Below are 22590 nucleotides of genomic sequence, written 5' to 3'. Positions count from 1 at the left end.
CGTAATTCATCGATTTAATCTTTGCCACACAAACCCGTTTAAGGTAAATTATGGGTTCCTAAGGATGAGTTCATAGGCCAATCTTTAATCCAAAGACAATAAAAGAAAGAAAGACAAAAAACTAAAATAGGGGCTAAGAGTAATTTTGTAATCCAATATACAAAATGACATTGAAATGAACATTCAGTTAATGGTGAATGATGGTTCATCCTTTGCTCTTGCCAAACCCACTCTCCTTTGCCACCCGATCAAAATTGTTCCACATAATTTTAATGTATATCACGATTCGGAAAATTGTTTCAAAAAATATAAAAGGAGAAAAACTGAGATAATCAAACAACTCGCTAGATTATATGCACGTTTGATGGTCTCGATTTTTTCTTGCTGGAGAAGATGGAGTTGAGGTCTAAGTTTTTGATCGTCGGAGAAGAAGAACAGCTTTTTGCGCAGCTTTTGAAAGTGGGCTCAACCTAATTCAATTCATTATAATTTATTTTATATTATTTAAAACTCTAACTGTAGTTAAGTTATTGGAAGCTTCAACTCTATCTCTCTCTATGGTATGAAATAAACTATCCCACTATTTCTTTATTATACATGACGTGTCAATACTTGATAGGGTGTCCATAAAATTGGTATTCACGGCACATCCGTGAGAAACTTAATCCCTTAAAAAAATAGTACACTTAATTTTATTTAATGAACCTTGGGTTTAATTTTAGTTAGATTTGCCCATTAACATTGATTTCAAGTTTGATTCTTTTCTTGCTGCCTACTAATTGTTATACATAATGCTTTAACTAGAAAATGAGTTATGCATTATCACAGGGATGGAAACTCAAAGGAGCATAATCATCCAAAAATGGATACTTCACACAAGGTAAGCTTTAATTGTTTAAAATTTTAATTGTGTTTGGTTTTATAGCCTTCAAAAATTCTTCTTCCTTATAACAAGACTCTCTTAGTCTTAATAAAGAAAATTATTCACTCCCCTTACAAAATTTGAGTTTAATTCTATTTGGAGGTTTGTATGATTTATCGGCATTCTCAATTAATCTATCTATACTATTATTTGCTTTTCTATTGATTTGTTTACTTTAGTAATGCATACATATGTCTATTCTCACCTCGCCATTGAATGACATAATTCAATTAACCATAATAGTTATATTCAATTCTTCTTAATTCATAGCTATTGATTTTCCCATTTCTCATATGTATTTTGATGCGATTTTTCATGTTACAGTTTCTTTTGATACAATTATTCTTCATTACAATTTCTTCCGATTTCTCATATGCATTTTGATGTGATTTTTCATAGCTATTGGTTTTTTGAAGCGAATTTAAGCGAGTGATTTTGTTGCAGGTCATTGATCCATATTAGAAACATTGGGTTACGTTGCTTCTACCGGCGTGTTGTTGGTTGGCTCTCTCATGTTAAATTATTTATTTATTTATTTATTTTTGGGTTAGCTAGGATGGTTCTTTTGTATCAAAATATTCATTGACCTTTATTTGAAGGAATTTAAACTTGATAAAGTGAAAGGGTTATACTAATTCAATAACATTCTTTTATTGAAAGTCATCCCATTTTAACTTGCTATAGTGTATAGATGCGTCATTTTGACATGGACAAAAATCTAAAATTTGTTATTTGGACTTTAAGTTTAGCAAATATTTCTAGATTCTTGGCATATGGTACATTCAAATATATAATTCATTTATTGGACTTTCATTTTGAAATTTATCAATGCTTTCGCTAATTCAATGTGTAGAAGCAATTTCAGTTTCTTATACGTGAAGTTTTAAGTCGGAGTGATATTACCATTTTGAATTGATTTATTACCATTGAGTTTCGTAGCACGTGATACCAAAAAAATTGTTGGCGGTGCCTTCAGGCACGGGCTACATAACAGGATTGAAAAAATAAACAAATTTGACATAATTAATGTTTTTTAAATTGCTAGAAACAAAAATATTTAGGAAAAAAAAGTGACTTATTTGAGAAATCCCAAACAATTTTAGATAGCTAGCCAACTCATAATTTTATTTAAAAAGACAAAAGGTCAATTTGGAAACTTGGTTTGGGTCACATCACCTCTGTATTTTTTTATATTAAAAAAAGTCATAAAAAAATCAAAAAATTAACTTTTAGGCTTCGCTTGGCATAAAAAGCCTAGGCTAAAATAGCCATAAAAAGACAAAATAAGCTAAAAAATTAATAAAACAAAATATCACATCACATCCAAAGTATAATCATTTTATTTTTTCTTTTCACAAAAAACACTAAAAAACTTATCTCAAACGAGATTTTTTAGCTCTAAACTAAAATAATCACAAAGTTAAAAGGCCAACTCATCTTCCAAACAAAGGCTTAATCAACTTCCCGAAATCTTATTTGCCTCTTTCAACCTATTTTGCAATTAATGGAACCCCGTCCTCCATGCACCCCACCACTTCCTTTGCCTTCCCTCGCTACCCTCAGGGCTCATTTGTTTTCAGAGGTAGAATGAAATAGATTATTAGTGAGGGGACCGTTAATGAGGAGATTAAGAAAATTTATATTTGTTTGATAACAAGTGGACTAGTAATAGTTCATGTTTATTTTGAGAGATATGAGTGTGATTAACCATGTAAAATTTCACAAATACCCTTTGCATTATTATCAAATTTAGGCTTATACCAACTAAAGGATAAATAATTTTTTACTCAATGTTGTTGTTCTACTTCTTTTTTTTTTTTAAATATTAAATAATCCAACTATCAAATTTTTTTTACTCAATGTTGTTCCTCTTTTTTTTTTTTATAAATATTAATGATTCCAACTATCAAATTTGGCAATAAACACAAAGGTAAAACAGGTAATTAACCCATAGTCCCAAGAGATTCATTTTTGAATACCACCTCCCCTAGATCACTATTAGTCCTCTCATCCAAGGCCTTTCATAGTCACGAGAGACTATGAATCTTGAGGTTCATTTTGAAAACAAACATGATAATTGTTATCGCTTCCTCACTTTAGTCCAATCCTGACACCTACCTCTTAAAACAAATAGGCCCTCAATGCTTTCTCATGTTCGCCAGCCCACCTTGACAATTCTTACACAAGCACATTAGTTTGCTTTGAGGCCTATTGAAAGGGTGTCCCAAGTCTTTTTAAATGATTTGAATCGTTCATATTACAAGATTTGTCAAGTAGATTATTTATATAAAAAAAATAAGATTTTTTTAAAAAATAAACGGTTAACATGATTTTAATAATGTTTTAAAAATAATTAAGACTTGATCATGATATTATTGATATCCGATTAACTTACATTTTTATATAAATAATATACTCGACAAATCTTATAATATGAACAATTTGAATCATTAAAATACACTCAAAAAATACCTTTAAAGACCCTCACACACACAATCCCTTTATGGACCCTCAACTCTCCAACCCACCTCTGTCACCCTCAATCCATCTCCCCTCAACCCACCACGTCATCCTCAGTCCATCCTGGGCCAACCCAACTACCCATTCGACCCAAACCCTAGTGACTAGACTCACTCAAACCCCTTTAGTCCCTACTTGTTGCAACCACAAAACTTGTGCGATGCAATTGATAATACAATTACACACAATTTTCCTTATAGAATTTGTGTTTATATAGTATTACTCAATAATTAAAAATAAAAATTCTAAACATAAAGTTGTTTTAAAAATTAATTTTTTTAGTGATTTTTTAAATTTTTATAAAAATATATAAATAAAATAAAATAACTTTTTAAAAGGAACTTTTTAATTATTTTGACTAAAATAGTGACTTCCTAATTCACAAGTCAGTAGTGCTTCCTTAGCCTCAATTTATTTATTTATTTATTTATTTTTTGGTTTGCTATCAAACAAACTTCAATTGAAGTGGAAAGTGTGAAAAGAGAATTGAAAGGCAAATAAAGCCAAGAAGTTTTTTTTTTTTGAGAACAAGCCAAGAAGTTAAATGGTGAGGAATGACATGAAATACCGTTTGATAAAATTGCTTTGAAGGAATGACGTAAATGCTTAGCCAACTTTAATCTAGCCGTGTCCCAGTAATTGGAGTCAATATTTTATTGAATTGATGAGTCTTCTTTAGATTTTTTTTTTTTTTGGTTATGAAGGACAAATTTCATTACTAAAGTCAAACGACATTTACACTGGAATCCTTCCACTAAAAGGCTTACACCAAGTTAAGAAAAATCAGAACAAACAAGCAGGGAAAGATTATAGTACACACCTTTATACCTTATAACTAAATAAAAAATAATATAATTTTATATACTTTTTGAGTCATAATTAAAAGAAAAATTATAACAAAAAAACAGATGAGCCATAACCAAATTTCTCATGAGTTATAACTAAAATAAAATATAACTAAAAAAAAACTAATCATCATTAAAGAAAAAAATAACATAACTTAAGAATAAATATGATAGGAGTGTTTCTAGTAAAATTTCCTTTATAAGTATAACCAAAAGAATAGAATGTTACATCTTAAAAACCAACTATTAGAAGAAAGTACAGTGAAATACAAAAAGAAAAAAGAAAAGGTAACACACGATACAAATTCTATGTTCCACCAATTTGTGTATTGAAACTCATTGCAAACCTTTCGCCTAACAAAAACAATTTTCAAATCATAAGGCTGAATCAAAGACCACATTTGTATCGGGTAACCAAACACCACCGTCGATGAAGGATTGGACCGCGAACTTGGAGGCCTGAGCCATCGTAAGACTGGACTTATATGCAGCCCATTTAACCCGATTAGCCACACTTGACCCTGGCCCAGTGTTTTGGTACTCGGCATAGAATATGGTATTGGGCGGGTCAGCGGTACCAACCCATGGGACCCAACCCAATGGGTTCAAGAATGACTCAATGTTGGTCTGCATGACAATTGTGGTAGAGAAGTTCTTCCAAGGCCTACCAAGGTAAGTTGGGGCAGTGAGGCTGTCTAGAGGCGACATGGTACATTTTTGAATTGAAATTCCAGTGTTCTGATTCTTATCGCTCTTTCCTTGGGCCGTGATGGTGTCGAACTGGTTGCTCATGGGTTGTCGGGGTTGGATGTTGCAGTTTTGGAAGACGACTGCAGCATTGCCGAATATGAAGTCGATGGTGCCTGTGATGTCACAATCGCGATAGAATTGGCGGTTAGCATAAGCGTAGAGAGTGTCTTGGAAAGCGTTGAAAGCACATTGGTAGAACACAGACATGTCGGACGCGCACCGGACCGCCACGGCTTGGTGCTTTGCCGCTCCGGCTGTGTTCCAGAACCCTATGTCTTTTGCAATGAAGCCCTTCCCTGCAACAGCTGGTTTTCACATGTACGAAACATATCAATCAGCACTTTGGCTTAAAAATATTAATCTAAGCATGAACTAAGTGACATTATTCATTAATCTAAACAATGAACTTGTTACAATTTTTAAAAGAGAGAGAGAGAGAAAAAGAGAATACTATATTGAATGTTGTAATAATGTATATAAGACTCCTTTATATGGAGAAAACAAAATCTAAGTATGATTATGAATATAATATGATATGTATGATAGATATAATGTATAGTTACTTTATTTAACACCCTTCAAAGTCAAGTAGGAATACCAATTTGAGTTTAAAGAGAGAAACTAAAATATGAAATGCAATTAAAAATAAAATAAAACATGGATAGATAGTTTATTGTCGTATTGGACCATTCTAGGAGAATGAGTGTTGAACCAACAAACGTGCAACAAGCAACTTATGACGGTTGCTAAATGGTGATGGCAGCAGATAAACCGTGGGCGCCAAAGGATGGCAGCTTGGAAAGGAACCATGTGCACCAGAGGGTGGCTTGAAAAAAAAATAATGTGCATCAGAAGGTGGCTTGAAAAAAAACAAACAGCAATGATTGGTGGCCACAAATTCTGTGGCTCAAATGACCCGAAAATATCAAAACGACGTCGTTTTGGGTACAAAACAACTCCGAAAATGCTAAAACGACGTCGTTTAGGCATTTTCGAGCCATTTGAGCCACAGAATTTGTGACCACCAAACATTTTCCAAAAACAAAATGCGTAAATGGGCGGCTTAGGTGGGTATGGTTATAATAGAACTAATTGACATTATGTATGAAATATATAGATCAGCCACTACACTTAATGTGTCATCATCACAGGTTATTAGCATTTTATTTTTCCACACAAGTTGTACCATATGTATATATACAATTCATCCTATAATTAAGATGATTAAAAATTACAGAATTAAGTCAAACTTTTGAAAAAGTCTTGGGGGTTGAATTATTGTTTTTGCAACTAAATAAAGAATAACACATTTTCTAAGGTAAAAGGAAAGAGGAAAAGAGTTAGACAATCCTAAAACTCGGCTTGAGTATTAATATAGAGCGTTTTAAAATGAATTAAATTATTCATGAACAATTCAAGTTTAGCTCAGTTCGTTCGGACTTGTTAGTTGTGTATTTGCTCAAGCCTAAATTCAAGCTCCATTAATAAACAAGTTGAGTTTGAGCTAAGATAAGCTCGACACAATTACCATTTATCAATTATAATACAAAATGTATTACATAAGTATATATATATAATAGCATAAATAATATTTATAATGTATACGACAAATTTATTTTTACGTTCAATTGGAACTTTTAGCTCAACTCGAGCTTGATAAAAAAAACTTAATGATCCCAACTTGAGCTTGAGTCAATTATGTATTCGATTCGAGTTCAAATTTAGATTTAAGCTCAATTAATAAATGAGTCAGAACTTGTACAACTCAATTCGTTTTTATTAAACTAGCCGCGTCAATAATTAATTAAGCTGGTATTATTGTGATGACTCTGAATCACGGCCGGCCCAGCATTATCACGTACCAGATTTGTTTTTTTATTTTTTTATAAAGAAAATCAAAGTCATCAATCTATTCTAGACCCTACACATCATATCATATGGATGAGGCTACAAATTAATATGGTATGTCTCATAATTGAAGAACACTTAGACCATCACCACTAAAGATGCATGTTAAAATAATTAATTAGTTTATTTAATTAAATCAGACTTTGCACATGGTGCGGATCTTGTGTAGTCCAGAACACCAAAAAAACATTCAAACAAAGATTTTAGGGCATGCATGTTAAAGGCATCAAACCACATGGGTTGGTGGCATTGGCATTCAAAACCCATATGGCTTTTAATATGTTATTGGATGAATTTTATCATTCCTTTTAAATTTTATATTATATGTGAATTCATATAAGAAGCTACATATGTACTTATATATGTAATAAAAGAAATTGTTACATAACTAAAAAAAAAAAAAAATAGTCATAACTATATAAAAAAATGACATAATTAGGAGTGAATTTCCCTATTTCTCTATATATTGATTCCATAATTGTAATTATATAATTTTATTAGATTTAATTTTTTTAAAGTAAAATAATTTTAAAATAAATTACTTAAAATTTTTTACAAAAAATATAATTAACTTATATAATTATAATTATAAAATCAATTTAATTTATTTTTTTAATATAATTTATACATGAAATTATAGAAAATCAAGAAATTAGATCATTAAAGTGGACCGTGGGCCCAAATTCAACCTCGAGATCTTGATACTGTTCGATTCCTTGCTTTTCTTCCAATACACTACTGTCTCAAGGCCCAAATTCACAATCATTACTAATTAATTCTATAATTAATGCTAATTATGTAAAAGAAAATGACTGCATCAACAAAATGAAAATAAAAGAAATAAAATAACATTAAAAAAAAATCACAAAAAGTAAAAATACCATAAACAAAAAATAGTCAAAAAGTAATTTTTGAAAAACAACCAAAACCAAAATCATTACATACAATTTCATTTTATGAAAATATGCAAAAATGACGGAAGCCGACTTTTTTTTTTGTCAATGCGTTCACACTCAAAGAAAGACTCTGGTCTATCCTATCTATTCTTCCAATATTGTTTCATTTTAAAAAAATATATAAATTAGTTTAACAAAAATAAATATTAAAAACATATTTAATTTTTTTTAAATTGATCCTACGATCCAAAAAGATAAAAATGATAAGTAATTTAGTTTTTTCGGCAAACTAATTTTTCTCAAAACCAAACCAAAGATAATTCATAAACCATTAACAAGTAATTATTTCTATAACTAACCCTAAGTAACTGAAATCGAACAAAAAAATGAAAATGAGTTGAAATCTGAGAAAATTACTGAAAGTAGCCGTTGAAAAAGTCGGCGTGCCGTCGATGAAATTGAGGTTGCCTGAAATAACGGTCTCAGTCTTTCCATCACCATAGATCATCACATTCCAAGTATTTTTATCCAAAATCACTTTCTCAACATACTTTCCAGCCTTCACATGTATCACAAATCTACTCTTACTCTTCTTCGGCACTTTCGCCACCGCTTCTCCGATCGTCTTATAGTCTCCGCTTCCGTCAATCGCCACCGTCAAATTCGGCTTCACCGTCGCCGCCTGAAGCAGCCGCCTTTCCGCCGCCCGAACCCATTCTGGAAACCCAGAATCCGAAACCCCCAAAAGCTTCCTATGAATCGGAACATTCACATCTCCTAGAATTCCCAATACTTTAGCAACAATAGCTAAACTGTTGCTCGTAAACTCTGTCGAGTTCTTCATTTTTAGTCTCACTTCATCGACGAAATTCGAATTCACTTCCATCAGAGCATCGAAACAGGTGTCCTGATCTGTAATGGCGGCGCTCAGAAACGTTTTCAGATCATCGATGTTTGAAACCGTTAAGATCTTGTCTCCTGGGTTCGCATCAATAGAAGAGATGGAATCATTGAGCCGATCTACAGCGTCCTTGATCACGGTTTTGCAAACCCCCAATGCCGATTTGACTTTGGCATCATTGCTCATCGAAATCAGGGTATCGGGAAACGAAGCGATCTTCGAGAGCTCGTGGAAAACCACTTGCAACGAGAGCTTGAAGAGCTCTTTCGGATCTGCGGTAGAATTGGACGCTTCGAGAGCTTTAATGCTCGAGAAACACGAATCTGGGTACTGGGTTACGCTACACACGGCTTTGAGAGAGGCGGCAGGGGAGGTAGAAGACGACGGAGTATCGTCGGAGCTATCGTCGTTGCGTTTGTGAATTACAGTTCCGACCACCGCGCCAATGATGACAGCCACCAGTACGACGGCGGAGACGATGAGGATGACGATGCGTTTCCGGGTTGTTCGCCGGAATGCCTGCTCTTGGACCGGGTCGACCTTGCCGTAGCCTTTGAAGGAGTTGATTGTATCCATTGGAATAGAGTTCTGAGAGCTTGAAAGCTTCGTCAATGGCGTTTTTGTGAGGATTGTGGGGGGTGTGAATCTGATATATATATGGGGTTTCGTGAAAAAGGTGGTGGTGACAGTTTTTTGGGCGTGTCTTGTTGTCTGGAGTGAGGTGGAGAACAAAGAAGTTTCCAAGGCCAACTCCCTCTCTCTCTCTCTCTCTCTCTCTCTCTCTCGAGAAGTTTTTTTAAAAAATAAATTTTATAAATATTCATAATTTAATTTTTTAAAGTTTTTTTGGTAATTATATTTTAAATTTTCATTAAATCATAATTTCTCACTCCTTTATTAAATAGAAAATAACTTAAATAAGTTTTAAAAAACTAATTACCTGAAAAATGTGTGAGATGTGTTTTGTTTTCTATTTTTTGATTATCAATTTTTTCAATTGATAAATAGCTAATTCTGAATCAAACATATGCATGCAGTTAACATTAAATTTTTTTTCATTTAACTTTCATGGGAATACAAGTATAAGCAAAAGAATAGAATGTTACAACTTAAAAGGAACAGTTAGAATAAAGGACAGTGAAAAAAAAAAACAAAACAAAAAACACAATACAAATTCTATGTTCCACCAATTTCTATATTGAAACAAATTGCAAACCTTTCAGGTAACAAAAACAATTTCCTAATCACAAGGTTAAATCAAACACCACATTTGTTGTTGGTAACCAAACGTCAGCATCGATGAAAGATTTAACTGTGAATTTCGAAGCTTGAGACTTTGTAATATTGGATCTGTATCCAGTCCATTTAACCCTGTTAGTCACATTAGACCCTGGTCCAGTATTTTGGTACTCAGCATAGAATATGGTGCTAGGCGGGTCAGCGGGACCATTCCATGGAACCCAACCCAATGGGTTCAAAAATGACCCAATGTTGGTCTCCATGACGACTGTAGTGGAGTAGTTCTTCCAAGGTCTACCTAGGTAAGTTTCGGCTGTAAGGTTATCAAAAGACGACACGAAACATTTTTGAATAGAGATCCCAGTGTTTTGATTCTTGTCAGTCTTTCCTTGGGCCGTGATGGTGTCGAACTGGTTGGTTAAGGGTTGTCGGGGTTGGATGTTGCAGTTTTGGAAGACAACCGCGGCGTTGCCGAATATGAAGTCAATAGTGCCGATGATGTCGCAATTGCTGTAGAATTGGCGGTTGGCGTGGGGGTAAAGGGTGTCTTGGTAAGCATTGAAAGTGCATTGGTAGAACACGGATAAGTCGGAAGAAGACTGGACCGCTACAGCTTGTTGCTTCATTGCTCCAGCGGTGTTCCAAAACCCCATATTTTTTGCAATGAAACCCATGCCTGAAACCGCTGGTATTCACATATATAGAAAATATAAAAATCAGTACTTAAGCTTTAAAATATGAATTTAAACATGAATAAATTGACATTATTAGATACTCCCTCCATCTCATTTTATTAGTCCATTATCTCAAATTTTGTTATTCTAAAATATACGTCTACTTTTGAAAAGTTAAAATTTTAAAATAAAAATAGAAGGATATTTTTAGAATTAATATTTTAAAATTTAAATTTTAATATAATGATTATCAGTCTCCTTAAAAAGTTAAAAAATTTCAAAATGAACTATTAAAATGAGACGGAAAGAATATATATATATATATATATATATTTTGGCAATGACATCTAAGAAGAAATGCTACGCAGTTTTTATTTATTATTTTTTTTAAAGGAAAAAGCGAAAAGTTTGGCCACCAAATTTGCATTGACTAGTTGTGCCCTATGTTACTATCAGTACTTACACACATTTTTGCTTTAGTCACATATGTTATTTCTTGCTCCTATAATTAAGGTGATTGAAAATTACAGCAATTAAGGTATCGAGGATAAGTTATTTTAGTAATTTATTATTTTTTTGATTAAAATACAATGTACAAAAATTAGTTTATTTGGAAAATGTATAAAAAGTAGAGAGAAAATGAAATTTTTGATTTTTTGATATGAGTTATAAGCTTTTTAATTTTTTTAATAATTTTTTAACTTTTAAGTTAAAAATGTTGTATGTCAAACGAGGCCTAAGTTAGACTTTTGGACAAGTCTTGGGGTTGAGTTTTTAAGTCAAAAGAAAAATTACAAAATTACCTTTCATAGATGGAAAATGAAAGGGTAAAAATGTGTAATTTTTCAATTGGCTAGGGATATTTTGGTCATTTCATTATAATTTGACATTATAAACAAATATTAATAAAAAAATTCAAAAGTCACTTTTTACTAACTTCCCAAATCATTTGTCTAAAAAAATCAAAAATTTAATTAAAAGCCAAAAAATTACTTTTTATCACCTTCCTAAAATAAGCCTTAAGTAGTGTTTTTTTTTTTTTTTTGCTTATTTCTTTGCTTTTTGGCTTATGTCAAAAACCATTGGAAAAGATGAAAAAAAAACGTAGCTATTTTTTTTATTTTTTCCAAAATTATTTTTATATGCTGTCACATCAATAATAAGTAAAGAGATAAATTAATCATATTATCCCATGAAATTATGTAAAATTATAATTTTATCATAATTCTCTTTCATACATGGAATGATATTTTCATATATAAAAGGATATTTTCATAATTTCAAAATTTGACTTATTTTTAACTTGTCAAATAATTTTTTACACAAATAAATTGGCTTTTGACTTTTTAAAAATAAACCAAAAGTTAGCCTTTTTTTTATCTTCCCAAAATATACCAGGGAAATTCAATGAATATTTTACACAATTGTGTAAAAAAGTAATTTACTTGGGGTTTTAGCATTTTTGTCTTTCCCTTTCAAGAAAATCGTAGTTGTTTAGATTTTAATTTTTTTTTTGTTTTTAGTAATTTTTTAAAAATATATAAAAAAAAAAATTATGCTTTTAGATTCTACTTAACTAGACAGATTGAAAAAGTTTAAAAAAAAAATTAAAAATGGTAAAAAGTCCATATAAGACCCCCAAAAAAAAAACAATTAGTTTTTTTTATTTATCTTTTTATTTTTTTTAAACTTTTTAAATTCGTCTATACAAGACTAATTAAAAAGTTATAAACTTTTGAATAAAATTAAAAACAATCACTAAAAAAGAAATTTTAAAAAATTGACATATTTAGAGCATAGATTTGAATAAAAATTTAATTTTTTTTAAAAAAAAGTGTGTGAAGTATATATATTCTCTTTTCTTTTCCAATTCAATACATAGATCCATATTTCAGACGCATCACCACTAATTAAGCCTCCGTTTGGGAAGTGGGTTGGCTTTTTGGCTTTTTAGCTTTTTTGGCTATTTTAGCCTGGGCTAAAAAGCTTGGTTTGGGAAGGGCTTTTTGGCTTTTTGGCTTTTTGGCTTTTTTTTGTGAGAGAAGAGTGTAATGATTATGGGTTGGATGTGATGTTTTGTTTGTTGTGGCTAAAATAGTCTGTTTTGTCTTTTGTGGCTATTTTAGCCCCAACCCACTTGCCAAACACCATGTTAAAGTAAATATGTGCAAGGATTTTCTATTTTTAAATAATTTGTCCCCTGTTCCAATTCATTTATTGTCATTGAATCATATAAGAATTTTAAGATGTAAAAATTTCAAGATATATCCAATGATTGTGAGTAAATTGAGACAGAAAATAATGGGGTTAATTTTTTAGTTTTTTAATTATTTTAATTTAAGGTTAAAAAGTTTTATTTATGATAGATTTTTTTAACTTTTTTAATTTTTATAAAAAAAAATAAAATAATTATAAATTAAATGTGACATTTTATTTTATTTATTTAAATTAACTAATTTTGTCCTACATAATTATTTTAATTCAAATTTCCTTCCCAAAGGAAGCCCAAATGGCTTGGTGGGTTTTTTTTGATGGTGGTGGCATACAAATCATATGTGGTTATCAACAAGTGAAATTTCTAGGGTTGAGTAAGGAATCCGTGAAATTTATAATTCGATCTAGTTTAGTTCAATTTGATAGGTTTGGATTAGTTTTTTGAATCCGTGGTTCAGTTTCGAATTGAAAAATTAAAAATTCGTAGTACACGGATTGATTCCGGATTGAACCCCACGGTTCCGGATTGAAACCGATCCGGATCGTATACAAATAGTATATATTTATATTATACATCATCCCCCATAGTATCTTCTCTTATTCTATATAAAATCTAAACTCAAACCTAAAACCGTATAATACCATCTTTTATTACTTTTGTTTGTTAGTTTTTAGTTTTTATTTATAATGGTCAAAATACTTATGGTGAAACCAGTTTTATTATGGTTGTTTAAATTCTAGCACAGTATGTCGCTATTATAGAAATAGATGTTGCTATTGTGGAACTAATATTGCGCTATGTTTATATTTTTATGAAATTAAAGTGTTATATATATATTTTTATTATTTAATTATGTGAATCCGTGGTCCTAAACCGATCCAATTCGTATTTAAATGGATTGGTTCGGATTGGTTTCATGATTTAAACGGATTGGATTGGTTCCAATTTTTCAGAAACCGTAACTAACAGATTAGTTCTAATTTTACCCCAATCCAATCCAATCGAACCATGCTCACCCTTAGAAATTTCAACAATTTATTACTCAGGCATGTTTGGGATATGAATTTTTTTTGCTTTTTTTTGTTAAGATAGTCAATAAAAATAAAGTAGACTAAAATTATAAATAAAATAAAATATCATATTTAAATCATAATTATTTTATTTCTTTTTTCACACAACTATTAATTCAATTATCAAAAAAAAATTAACTACCATCCCAATCGTAATTTTTTTAATCAAGGTAAATAGTCAAAAAAATCAATTAAAATAACTAAGCACCCAAACAGGGCCTCAGTGTACTCGACTCTGTTTATTATCCTATAACACCAATTACGTAAAACCAAAAATGGTTGCACGAAGAAAAAGAAGATGAAAGAACGAAGCATGAGTTGAGAAATTTACCGAAGGTGGCTGAAAGGAAGGTAGCAGTGCCGTCTACGACATTGAGGCTGCCGGAAACAATGGTCTGATTCATTCCATCACCATACATCATAACATTCCAAGTATTCTTATCTAAATTCACATTCTCAACATACGTTCCAGCCTTCACATATATCACAAACCTACTCTTACTCTTCTTCGGCACCATCGCCACCGCTTCTCCGATCGTCCTATAGTTTCCGCTTCCATCCTGCGCCACCACCAAATTTGCCTTCACCGTCGCCGCCTGAAGCAGCCGCCTCTCCGCCGCCCCAACCCATTCCGGAAACCCAGAATCCGAAACCCCCAAAAGCTTTCTATGAATTGGAACATTCACATCGACCATTATTGCCATTACTTCAGCAACAATGGCTAAACTATTGCTAGCGAACTCTGTTGAGTTCTTCATTGTCAATCTCACTTCATCGATCAAACTCGAATTCGCTTCCATCAGAGCATCGAAACAGGTCTCCTGATCGGTAATGGCTGCGCTCAGCCACGTCTTCAACCCGTCGATGTTTGGAATTGTTAAAATCTTCTCTCCTGGGTTCGCATCCATGGAAGAGATCGAATCGTTGAGTCGATACACAGCATCTTCGATCACAGTTTTGCAAACCTCCAATGCCGATTGGACTTGGGTATCATTGATTTGCGAAATCAGAGTATCGGGAAACGAAGCGATCTTCGAGAGCTCGTCGAAGACCACTTTCAACGAGAGCTTGAAGAGCTCTTTCGGGTCTGTGGTAGAATTGGAGGCTTCGAGAGCGTTAATGCTAGAGAAACACGAATCTGGGTACTGGGTTACGCTACAGACCGCTTTGAGAGAGGCGGCGGGGGAGGTAGAAGAGGACGGAGTATTGCCGGAGTTATCGTTGTTGCGGTTGTGAATTACAGTTCCAACCACCGATCCAATGATGACAGCCACCAGTACGATGGAGGATATGATGACGATGACGATACGTTTTCGGGTTTTTCGCTTGAATGCTCGTTCTTCGACCGGGTCAACCTTGCCGTAGCCTTTGAAGGACTTGATATTATCCATAGGAATAGAGTTCTTGAGCTTGGAAGTTTTTTGTCAATGGCGTTTTATGTTTTTTTTTGTTGTTTGAGTTCGTGTTGTTGTGAGGAATGTGGGGGTGGTATATATTGGGGGTTTTGTGAGGAAGGTAGTGACAGTTATTGAGGCGTGTATTGTTGTCTGGAGTGAGGTAGAAAACAAAGAAGAGACCTGTTCTTCGATGATGCTTCTTTGTTAAGATGATCATAGTTTAATAAGTGTCACCTTCACTAATAAAAACTACATAATTATTAGTTCCAATAGCCGTACCCAGTTTGACACTGTTTCTATACTATACAAATTCCAAAGAAAGAAACAAATAGGAGAAATTACAACAATATGTTGTGTAAAAAATAATAATAATTACAGAATTATTAAAAAAATTATGACGTTAATTATTATACTCCTGTTACATCTTTCTAATTGAGGTTTTTTAATTCCATTCCAATGGCGTAATTAAGACCCATGTGAAACGATCTCATGCTCATCTCTCTCTTATTTTTACCTTCCTCTAATTTTATGGGAGTGGAATTTATGTGTGTGTGTGTGTGTGTGTGTGTGTGTGTTGAGGGGAGGGGTGAGATTTGGGGATGAATCATTTTTCTAGTTATAAATGTTGATAAGGTTTTTCATTGATTCATTATTTTTGTAGAAATGCACTGATTTGTAATATCCTCAAACAAATAAGGAGAGAGTGTTATATAATCACAACTTCAAATTTATAAATTCACATGATAAGAAAGTTTTGCATTATATTATTGAGTGTATAATAAATTAAAATAAATATTTATCATACGATATTATTGTGATCAAATTATGAGAGTTTTTTTAAAGTTTTAAACATTTATTTAAGAACAATTGAGATGTATGGTATAAATTTAAATACAGTACTCCAGAATGAATATGGTCAATTGTTACGACAATTATATAGTAATATGAGTAGTTTGCTTTATTTAGCATTGATGAAAAAAAAAACAAGAAATTTGGAATGATAATGCCCTAACTTGTGTTTTAAACGAGGGCAAAAATAATAATCAGTCAGAAATGTGGCGGGAGGGTTACAGTGAAATTTTTAATATGTTGGCTTGGAAGTGATTTTTTTAATATGCAAAATATAGAAAGAATGAAAAAGAATTTTTTATTTTTGTTTTTAAATATTTTTTTACTGTTTTAACCTGTTACCAAACAATTCCTTAATGCATAACATTAGATTTCACTTTTACCCTTTTTGTCAATTAAAATATACTTTGACACAATTTTAATTATTCGATTGGAAATACTCTTAGCTTTTGGTTCAAGTGTTCTAATTTTTCTCATTTATCTTCTCCAATCAGACTACATATTTAAATTGTTTTGTCTACAATTTTATTTTTAAAAATATTGATGTGCAGTCTAAATTCATCTTGTGCGTAAACTCAGGTTGTTTTGGCAACATACTTTTTTTGGTTTAAAAAATCACTAAAAAAACAGTAAATTCTTCTAATCGATTTTTTTTTCATGTTTTTTATAAAAAAATTTAAAAAATAATTAAAATAGTAAATTTTCAAAACAACTTTATGTAATATACTAATTGAAACTTTAACATATTTTTATCTTGTTCGATAGTAAAAATTTTGAAAAATTTCCTGAATATGTAAAACTATTTGGGGTGTTTTGGGAAGTTTTTTTTTACACTTTTTTCTTTTGACTTATTTTCGTTTTTAGTGAATTTTAAAAAAAAAAAATCAAAAAGTTATAAGTTTCTAGATTCAATTCGATAAAACAAGCAAGAAAATGAAAAGATAAAAATAAACCAAAATAAACAATCTTCTTTGTTTATTATCCTCTTTAGTGATTTTTTTTTTTTAAAAAAAATTAGATCAGTAAAAAAAATAACTAAAGACAAAAACAAATTTAAAAAAAAGAAGTGATTTTTTTTTTTTTTTTTTTTCAAAATGGGCCTTTGTCATCTGGATAGTGATGGATGATTTGCCAGCTGGGAGGTCTTTTTTTTTTGTGAGTCACATCGTCATTTTTTCTTTTTCTTTCTTTTTTTTTTAAAAAAAGAATTATGATAAGGGCCGTCCATCCAAAATGAGGTTGGGAGGTCTTTTTCTTTGTGAGTCACATCGTCTTTTTTATTTTTTTATTTTTTGTGAGTCAAATAATTTTTTTATTTTTTTATACTATATTTTTTCAAAAATAAAAATAAAAATTAAAAAATTAGTTTTTAATCTACTTTTTTAAAACAATTCTTAGGGTGGTTTGGAATAATTTAAATAAATGCACTTTTTGATTTTCTATGAAGTATAGATTTGGTATGGAATGAATTTGAAGTGATATGTTAGAGAAATGATGTGACTTAAATAAGATAATAACTTTTTTATTTTTTTGAATCATACCAAACAAGGCCTTAGTCTTCATTTGACAAGTTAGTTTTGGGATTAAAAGATTAACATAGTCAAAGAAAAAAATAGGCTAAAAAATTAAGAAAATAAAATATTACATTCAAATCATAATTATCTTATTTTTTCTTTTATAAAAAGTTAAAAAAAAAACTAAAAAAACCTAACCTAAATTAAAAAAGTGAAAAAAACTAATACACTTCTCAAACCAAGCCTTATGAAAAAAGAAATGTTTGAGATCCCTTTTGGGAATGACTCCACACTTCCAAAATAATTCTGACCCTCCATATATATATATATATATATGTGAAATCCACTTATATATGTTTGGAATCTATATCATGAATGATTCAAATTTATGGGAATAGTATAGTCTCAATCACCACTTCTTATGAAAACGACATTTTAGAAAGTTAGTAAAAAATTAATTTTTTGATTTTTTTAATTTTTTTTTTTTGTAGCTTGTTTGATAAAAAAAAAGTTGACTTTTTTTTGATGATTTTTTGTGATTTTTTTAAGAAAACTTAGGTCAAGTTTGGCAATCTAAAAATAATTCATCTTTTTATCTTTTTATATTTTTTTATCACATCACCTCTTTATTTTTCTATACATTTTTTTGTAAAAAGATAAAAAATACACTTATTTAAGTCATTCCAAACAACCCTTTAATAAAAAGGGCAAATTACAAACACACCTCTCAAGGTTTGATAAAAATACAGATTCCTCCCTTAGGTTTGAAAAATTACAAATCGTCCCCTGAGAGTCAAATTTTCATAACAAATTAGGAGAAATTAGAGAGGAATCTGTATGAAAATAAAAACTTCAAAAGACAATTTGTTATAAAAATATAAGCCTCATAAGTGAGATATAATTTCTCAAATCTAAAAAAAAAGTTATATTTTCACTAAATCTTGAGAAGGTATTTATAATTTGCCCTAATAAAAAGTCAAAAAAATTAACTGAAATTATACCAAAGAAAATGTCCGAAACGCGGAAATCTCTCCCTCTCTCCAATCAGACGATGCTCGGCTCAGCTCTCAACAAGATGTTAGACGGAGCCGCCACCACACAATTTACCAATTGTGACTTCTTTGACTCCTTCATGCTCCTGCATGTGTCCCATGCTCTATTCACATATATTATTATTTTTTAAAAATTATTACCATATACTTTCACACTGTGCATATGACATTCAAGGATGAAAAATGCTTGAGAGCTCTAGGAAATGAGCTCTAGGAAATGAGCTCTAAACCATGCACTAATGACATGGAAGTGTGTGGGGTCCAGTTTGATGTGATGCTTTAGCTTGACATTTTTTTTTTTTTTTTTTGGGACTGCCAGCTCAGTAGAGCTCTACTTTTAGAGCTCTATAGCATTGTTGTTCAAGGAGGATCAAGTGGTGCAGAAGAGCACCATTGCATTCTGATAATACTGTGTGTTTCAGATAGAATGGGTCAGACTGATCCATACATTCCAAATTAGTGCCTAAGGTACTAAGCCCGTAGAAAGACCTGTACAAGAGTTCAACGGGGAATGGGAAGTCCCCCAGCGAATCCTCCGACGAGCAAGTTAGAACGAGAGATGAAATGTAGCGATAGATTAGTGATAGAAAGCTTAACCTTTTCTTTGTCTTCGATGCCGGCTTATATCCTCTGCTAATCATTTCGTTGTCCATTCCAACCTGTCACCTTGGTCAAAAGTCTTTACTCTAACTTACCTTGTTCATGGTGAAGCTGTTCTATCCCGACGGAGAAGGGTTATCGCAATAAATGCTGTAAGAAACTCCATTGATGGCTGATGTGCAGTGCAATAACTTTGCAAGATTTTTGTCTGCTTATGTGGCTTGTCCTTCTCTTGCCACGTGTTTAGATGTCATTGGTTCTTAATACCACATTGAGCTCCAGCAACGTTGGGTTTTAGTATTTGAATTATGTATTGGGCCTTAAGTGGTGGGCTATATCCTTTATGGCTTACCCATGTCAGCCCTCCATCATTCCCAAGTGCAGCTTTAGTCCAACGAAAGGAATAATGAAGAAAACGAGGGTTGTGAGAAACCGACGACACGAAGACTGACCGAGAGGTGGGCCGATAGCGAGGGGTGATCGAGCGGCAGAACCGACCGTGAGGAGGGTCGACCGCGAAGGGTGACCGAGTGGAGGGACTGACCATGAGAAGGGCCGACCTCGAAGGGTGATCGAGTGGAGGGACCGACCTTGAGGAGGGCCGACCACGAAGGGCGACCGGGTGAAGGGACCGATCGTGAGAAGGGCCGACCACGAAGGGTGACAGAATAGAGGGAGAAGTGGCAGTACGCGGGGCTCGAGGAGTGACAGGGCACATGGTGATTTGAAGTGGAAAAGACAGGGTAGGGAAAGGGGGCAGTGGATCGTGGTCGTACACGTTGCAGAATCCCGTAATGGGGGAGGTTAGGCATTGGGCAAGAAACAAAGGAGTAGGTTAACATAGGGCATTGAAAAGGCAGTTTTGGCAAATTTTTGAAAATTTTCAAACTGGCAACATTTAATCGTGACCCTTGGAATATAGGCAAGCCTTGGACTTTTGGTGTTATCCGCTTTACCTATCTTTTTTCAAAAAACCAAAATGTTCCAAAAGTAAACTCTTTTGTTTCCAGTGATACACCTCTGCAACATTTTGTGAACTACCTTGTACCGGCGTCGAAAGCCATACGCAGGCATACCAGAGAGATGACTCGAGACGATGCGCCTACCATGAGACTAGATGCGTTGGCGGACGACGACGCGATAGACCTGGCGGAGCAATACAGGACGGAGAAGCGAGCAGGGAGTGGGGGGAGCCGACAGGGCGACCCCGCTCAGCGACGCTGATAGCAGCTGTGAAGCCGATCAGTCAGGTAGAGCCAGATCACTGGCACATGAAGGCTGACAAATCGACCTTTACCGTGGAGGAATTGGAGGACATGCGTGAGAAGTATCAGATTCCCGTGGAAATAGAATTAAAACTGCCGACATCAAATGAGAGGCCACCCGATGCTCGACCAGGGGAGTTTGCCCTCTACGAAGAAGCGTTAAAGGGGGGGTTGAGGTTGTCGCTTCCCCGGATAGTGGTGGACGTGTTGAATCGGCTGGAGGTGGTTCCGGGCCAACTGATGCCCAATACGTGGAAGATTGTATTGGCCTGTGCAAGCGCGTGGCCTCGGGCGAACGAAGTGGCTGCAATGACGGTGGACGAGTTTTTTGCATGTTACAAGACTTCGGGCCAGCAAGAGACTTGGGTCACGTTACAAGCGGTAGCAGGGAAGGGTCTGGTGGCGGGGTTGTCGTCGTTAGTGAAGGGGTAGATGCCGCGGTGGTTCTATGTGTCAGCCAACGGGGGAGTGGGAGTGCGCACAGTATGGAGGGTGCCAACCAAGTCAGTGGAGCCAAGGTTGGAGGCGGAAGCAGAGGAGAGGGTGAAGAAGGTGAAGGCATGGAGGGAGAAACATGGTGCCAAGTGGGACGACCTCGTTCAACCCTCAGCCTTATTTGCCTCGGGACTGGGATCGCAGCCGACCGATCGGGACCTCGCGCCAGTAGAATTGGAGGCGAGGAGGATAGCGCAGGAGGCGGAGAATAGGACGATTTTTGCCAAGGCTGATAAGTAAAAAGAGTCATACTTAGGTCGTCCGCTGAAACCGATCGCTAGGGAAAGAATCCGACCGCACCCTAAGCCGCTGGAAAAAAAGGACTTGGGTGGTTTTGAGCCATGATCGCCCACAGTGGATCCATTGAAGGAAAGAGGCAACAAGAAGGTAGAGGCTGTGTTGAAGAGGAGAAAGAAGAAGAGGGTGGACAAGGGTAAGGAGGGGCCAGTGTTGAAAAAGATGAAGAAGGGGATGGCAGAGGAAACCCCCGAAATGGAGTTTGAGGGGACAGCAAAGGGGATGGAGAGTGCCCCGGGCCCCGAAACACAAGTAGATGGTGGGGCGACTGGCCTTAAGCAGGGGGCAGAGCAACAACCCAAGGTTGGTCCTGAGCCCCATGGAGAAGGAGAGAGGGCCAGGTTGAAGACCACCATTTACCACGCTCCAGCAGTGTCCGGACGACTTGAGAGAGAATGAGGCGAAGCCAGGACTGCTGCCGATCGGCTTTTGGGGGTAGTAGAGGACGCGACCATGCGTTCGATGGCAAGTTTCACAGAGGCCGAACTGCTAAAGGGGCTGTGCTCGGCCCAAATGGAGACAATGGCCTTAATAAGAGCCTTACTGAACAAAGTGGCACGCGCAAAAGATGAAATTAAGCCACTGGAAGCAAAGCTGGAGGAGGTGAAGGTCCAGCTTGAAATTTTAAGGAGAGGGACCGGGGACTGGAGGAAAGCCGCGCGGAGCTCGTGTGTTAGAGGGCTGGAGTATGCCCAGAACGCTAAGAAGATAGAGGTATTGGCGATGGTGCAAGGCTATTCAGTAAACCGTGCTAACGCTGAGCTGCTCGCGACCAAGTTAGAGCTAGAGGCAGAACGCCACAAGGTGGTGTCGCTCGAGTTCCACTTGGATGGCGAGCAGAAAAAGATGGAAGAGGCCCAGAAAGCCTGTATCGTCGCCAACGAAAGGTGGGATGAAGCCATGGTCTGCAATGAAGATCTACGCACTCAGTCGATCAAAGAAAATGAAAAAGAAAATCAGAAGATTGCTGAGTAGGAGAAGGCACTGGTGAACGAGCGGGCAGAGAAGGCAGGGTTGGAGAAAGCCTTGGAAGAGGAGAGAGCCAAGTTAGCATCTGAGAGGGCGGCGTGCCCTGACCTATGTGTTGCAGAGGTAGAGCAGTTCAAGGGGTCCGCTGACTTCCAGATGGCTATTGATGCCGCGATCGCCAGCAACTTGGCGAGAGAGGGGGATAAGGGGGC

The 22590-nt window shown here is 34.5% G+C and overlaps 2 protein-coding genes across 2 annotated transcripts; both read right to left on the bottom strand.

Annotated features, from left to right (window-relative positions):
* Nucleotides 1-4466: 4466 nt before the first annotated feature.
* On the bottom strand, nt 4467-9738 carry LOC114320708 (pectinesterase 3). The gene is made up of 2 exons (XM_028267771.2): nt 8259-9738; nt 4467-5342 (listed from the first exon to the last, which is right to left on the bottom strand). Exons 1-2 carry the CDS (start codon nt 9316-9318, stop codon nt 4663-4665), a joined length of 1740 nt encoding a protein of 579 aa, XP_028123572.2. The 5' UTR covers nt 9319-9738; the 3' UTR covers nt 4467-4662.
* Nucleotides 9739-9770: 32 nt separating this feature from the next.
* Nucleotides 9771-15580, bottom strand: LOC114320709 (pectinesterase 3). The gene is made up of 2 exons (XM_028267772.2): nt 14272-15580; nt 9771-10666 (listed from the first exon to the last, which is right to left on the bottom strand). The coding sequence occupies exons 1-2, from the start codon at nt 15329-15331 to the stop codon at nt 9987-9989; spliced, it is 1740 nt and encodes a 579-aa protein (XP_028123573.2). The 5' UTR covers nt 15332-15580; the 3' UTR covers nt 9771-9986.
* Between the last annotated feature and the right edge of the window lie 7010 nt (nt 15581-22590).

Source organism: Camellia sinensis, chromosome 15 (assembly GCF_055761805.1).
Source record: "Camellia sinensis isolate YWXY chromosome 15, ASM5576180v1, whole genome shotgun sequence".
Classification (NCBI taxonomy): Eukaryota; Viridiplantae; Streptophyta; class Magnoliopsida; order Ericales; family Theaceae; genus Camellia; species Camellia sinensis.
Note: the sequence above shows the minus strand (reverse complement) of the source record. Positions and strands in the feature narration are given on the sequence as shown.

Coding starts and splice junctions, on each gene's coding strand:
- LOC114320708 (XM_028267771.2), bottom strand. CDS start 9,318: ATGGATACAATCAACTCCTTCAAAGGCTACGGCAAGGTCGACCCGGTC. Junction 5,343..8,258: donor TTTTTCAACGGCTACTTTCA/GTAATTTTCTCA, acceptor TGTGAAAACCAG/CTGTTGCAGGGAAGGGCTTC.
- LOC114320709 (XM_028267772.2), bottom strand. CDS start 15,331: ATGGATAATATCAAGTCCTTCAAAGGCTACGGCAAGGTTGACCCGGTC. Junction 10,667..14,271: donor CTTCCTTTCAGCCACCTTCG/GTAAATTTCTCA, acceptor TGTGAATACCAG/CGGTTTCAGGCATGGGTTTC.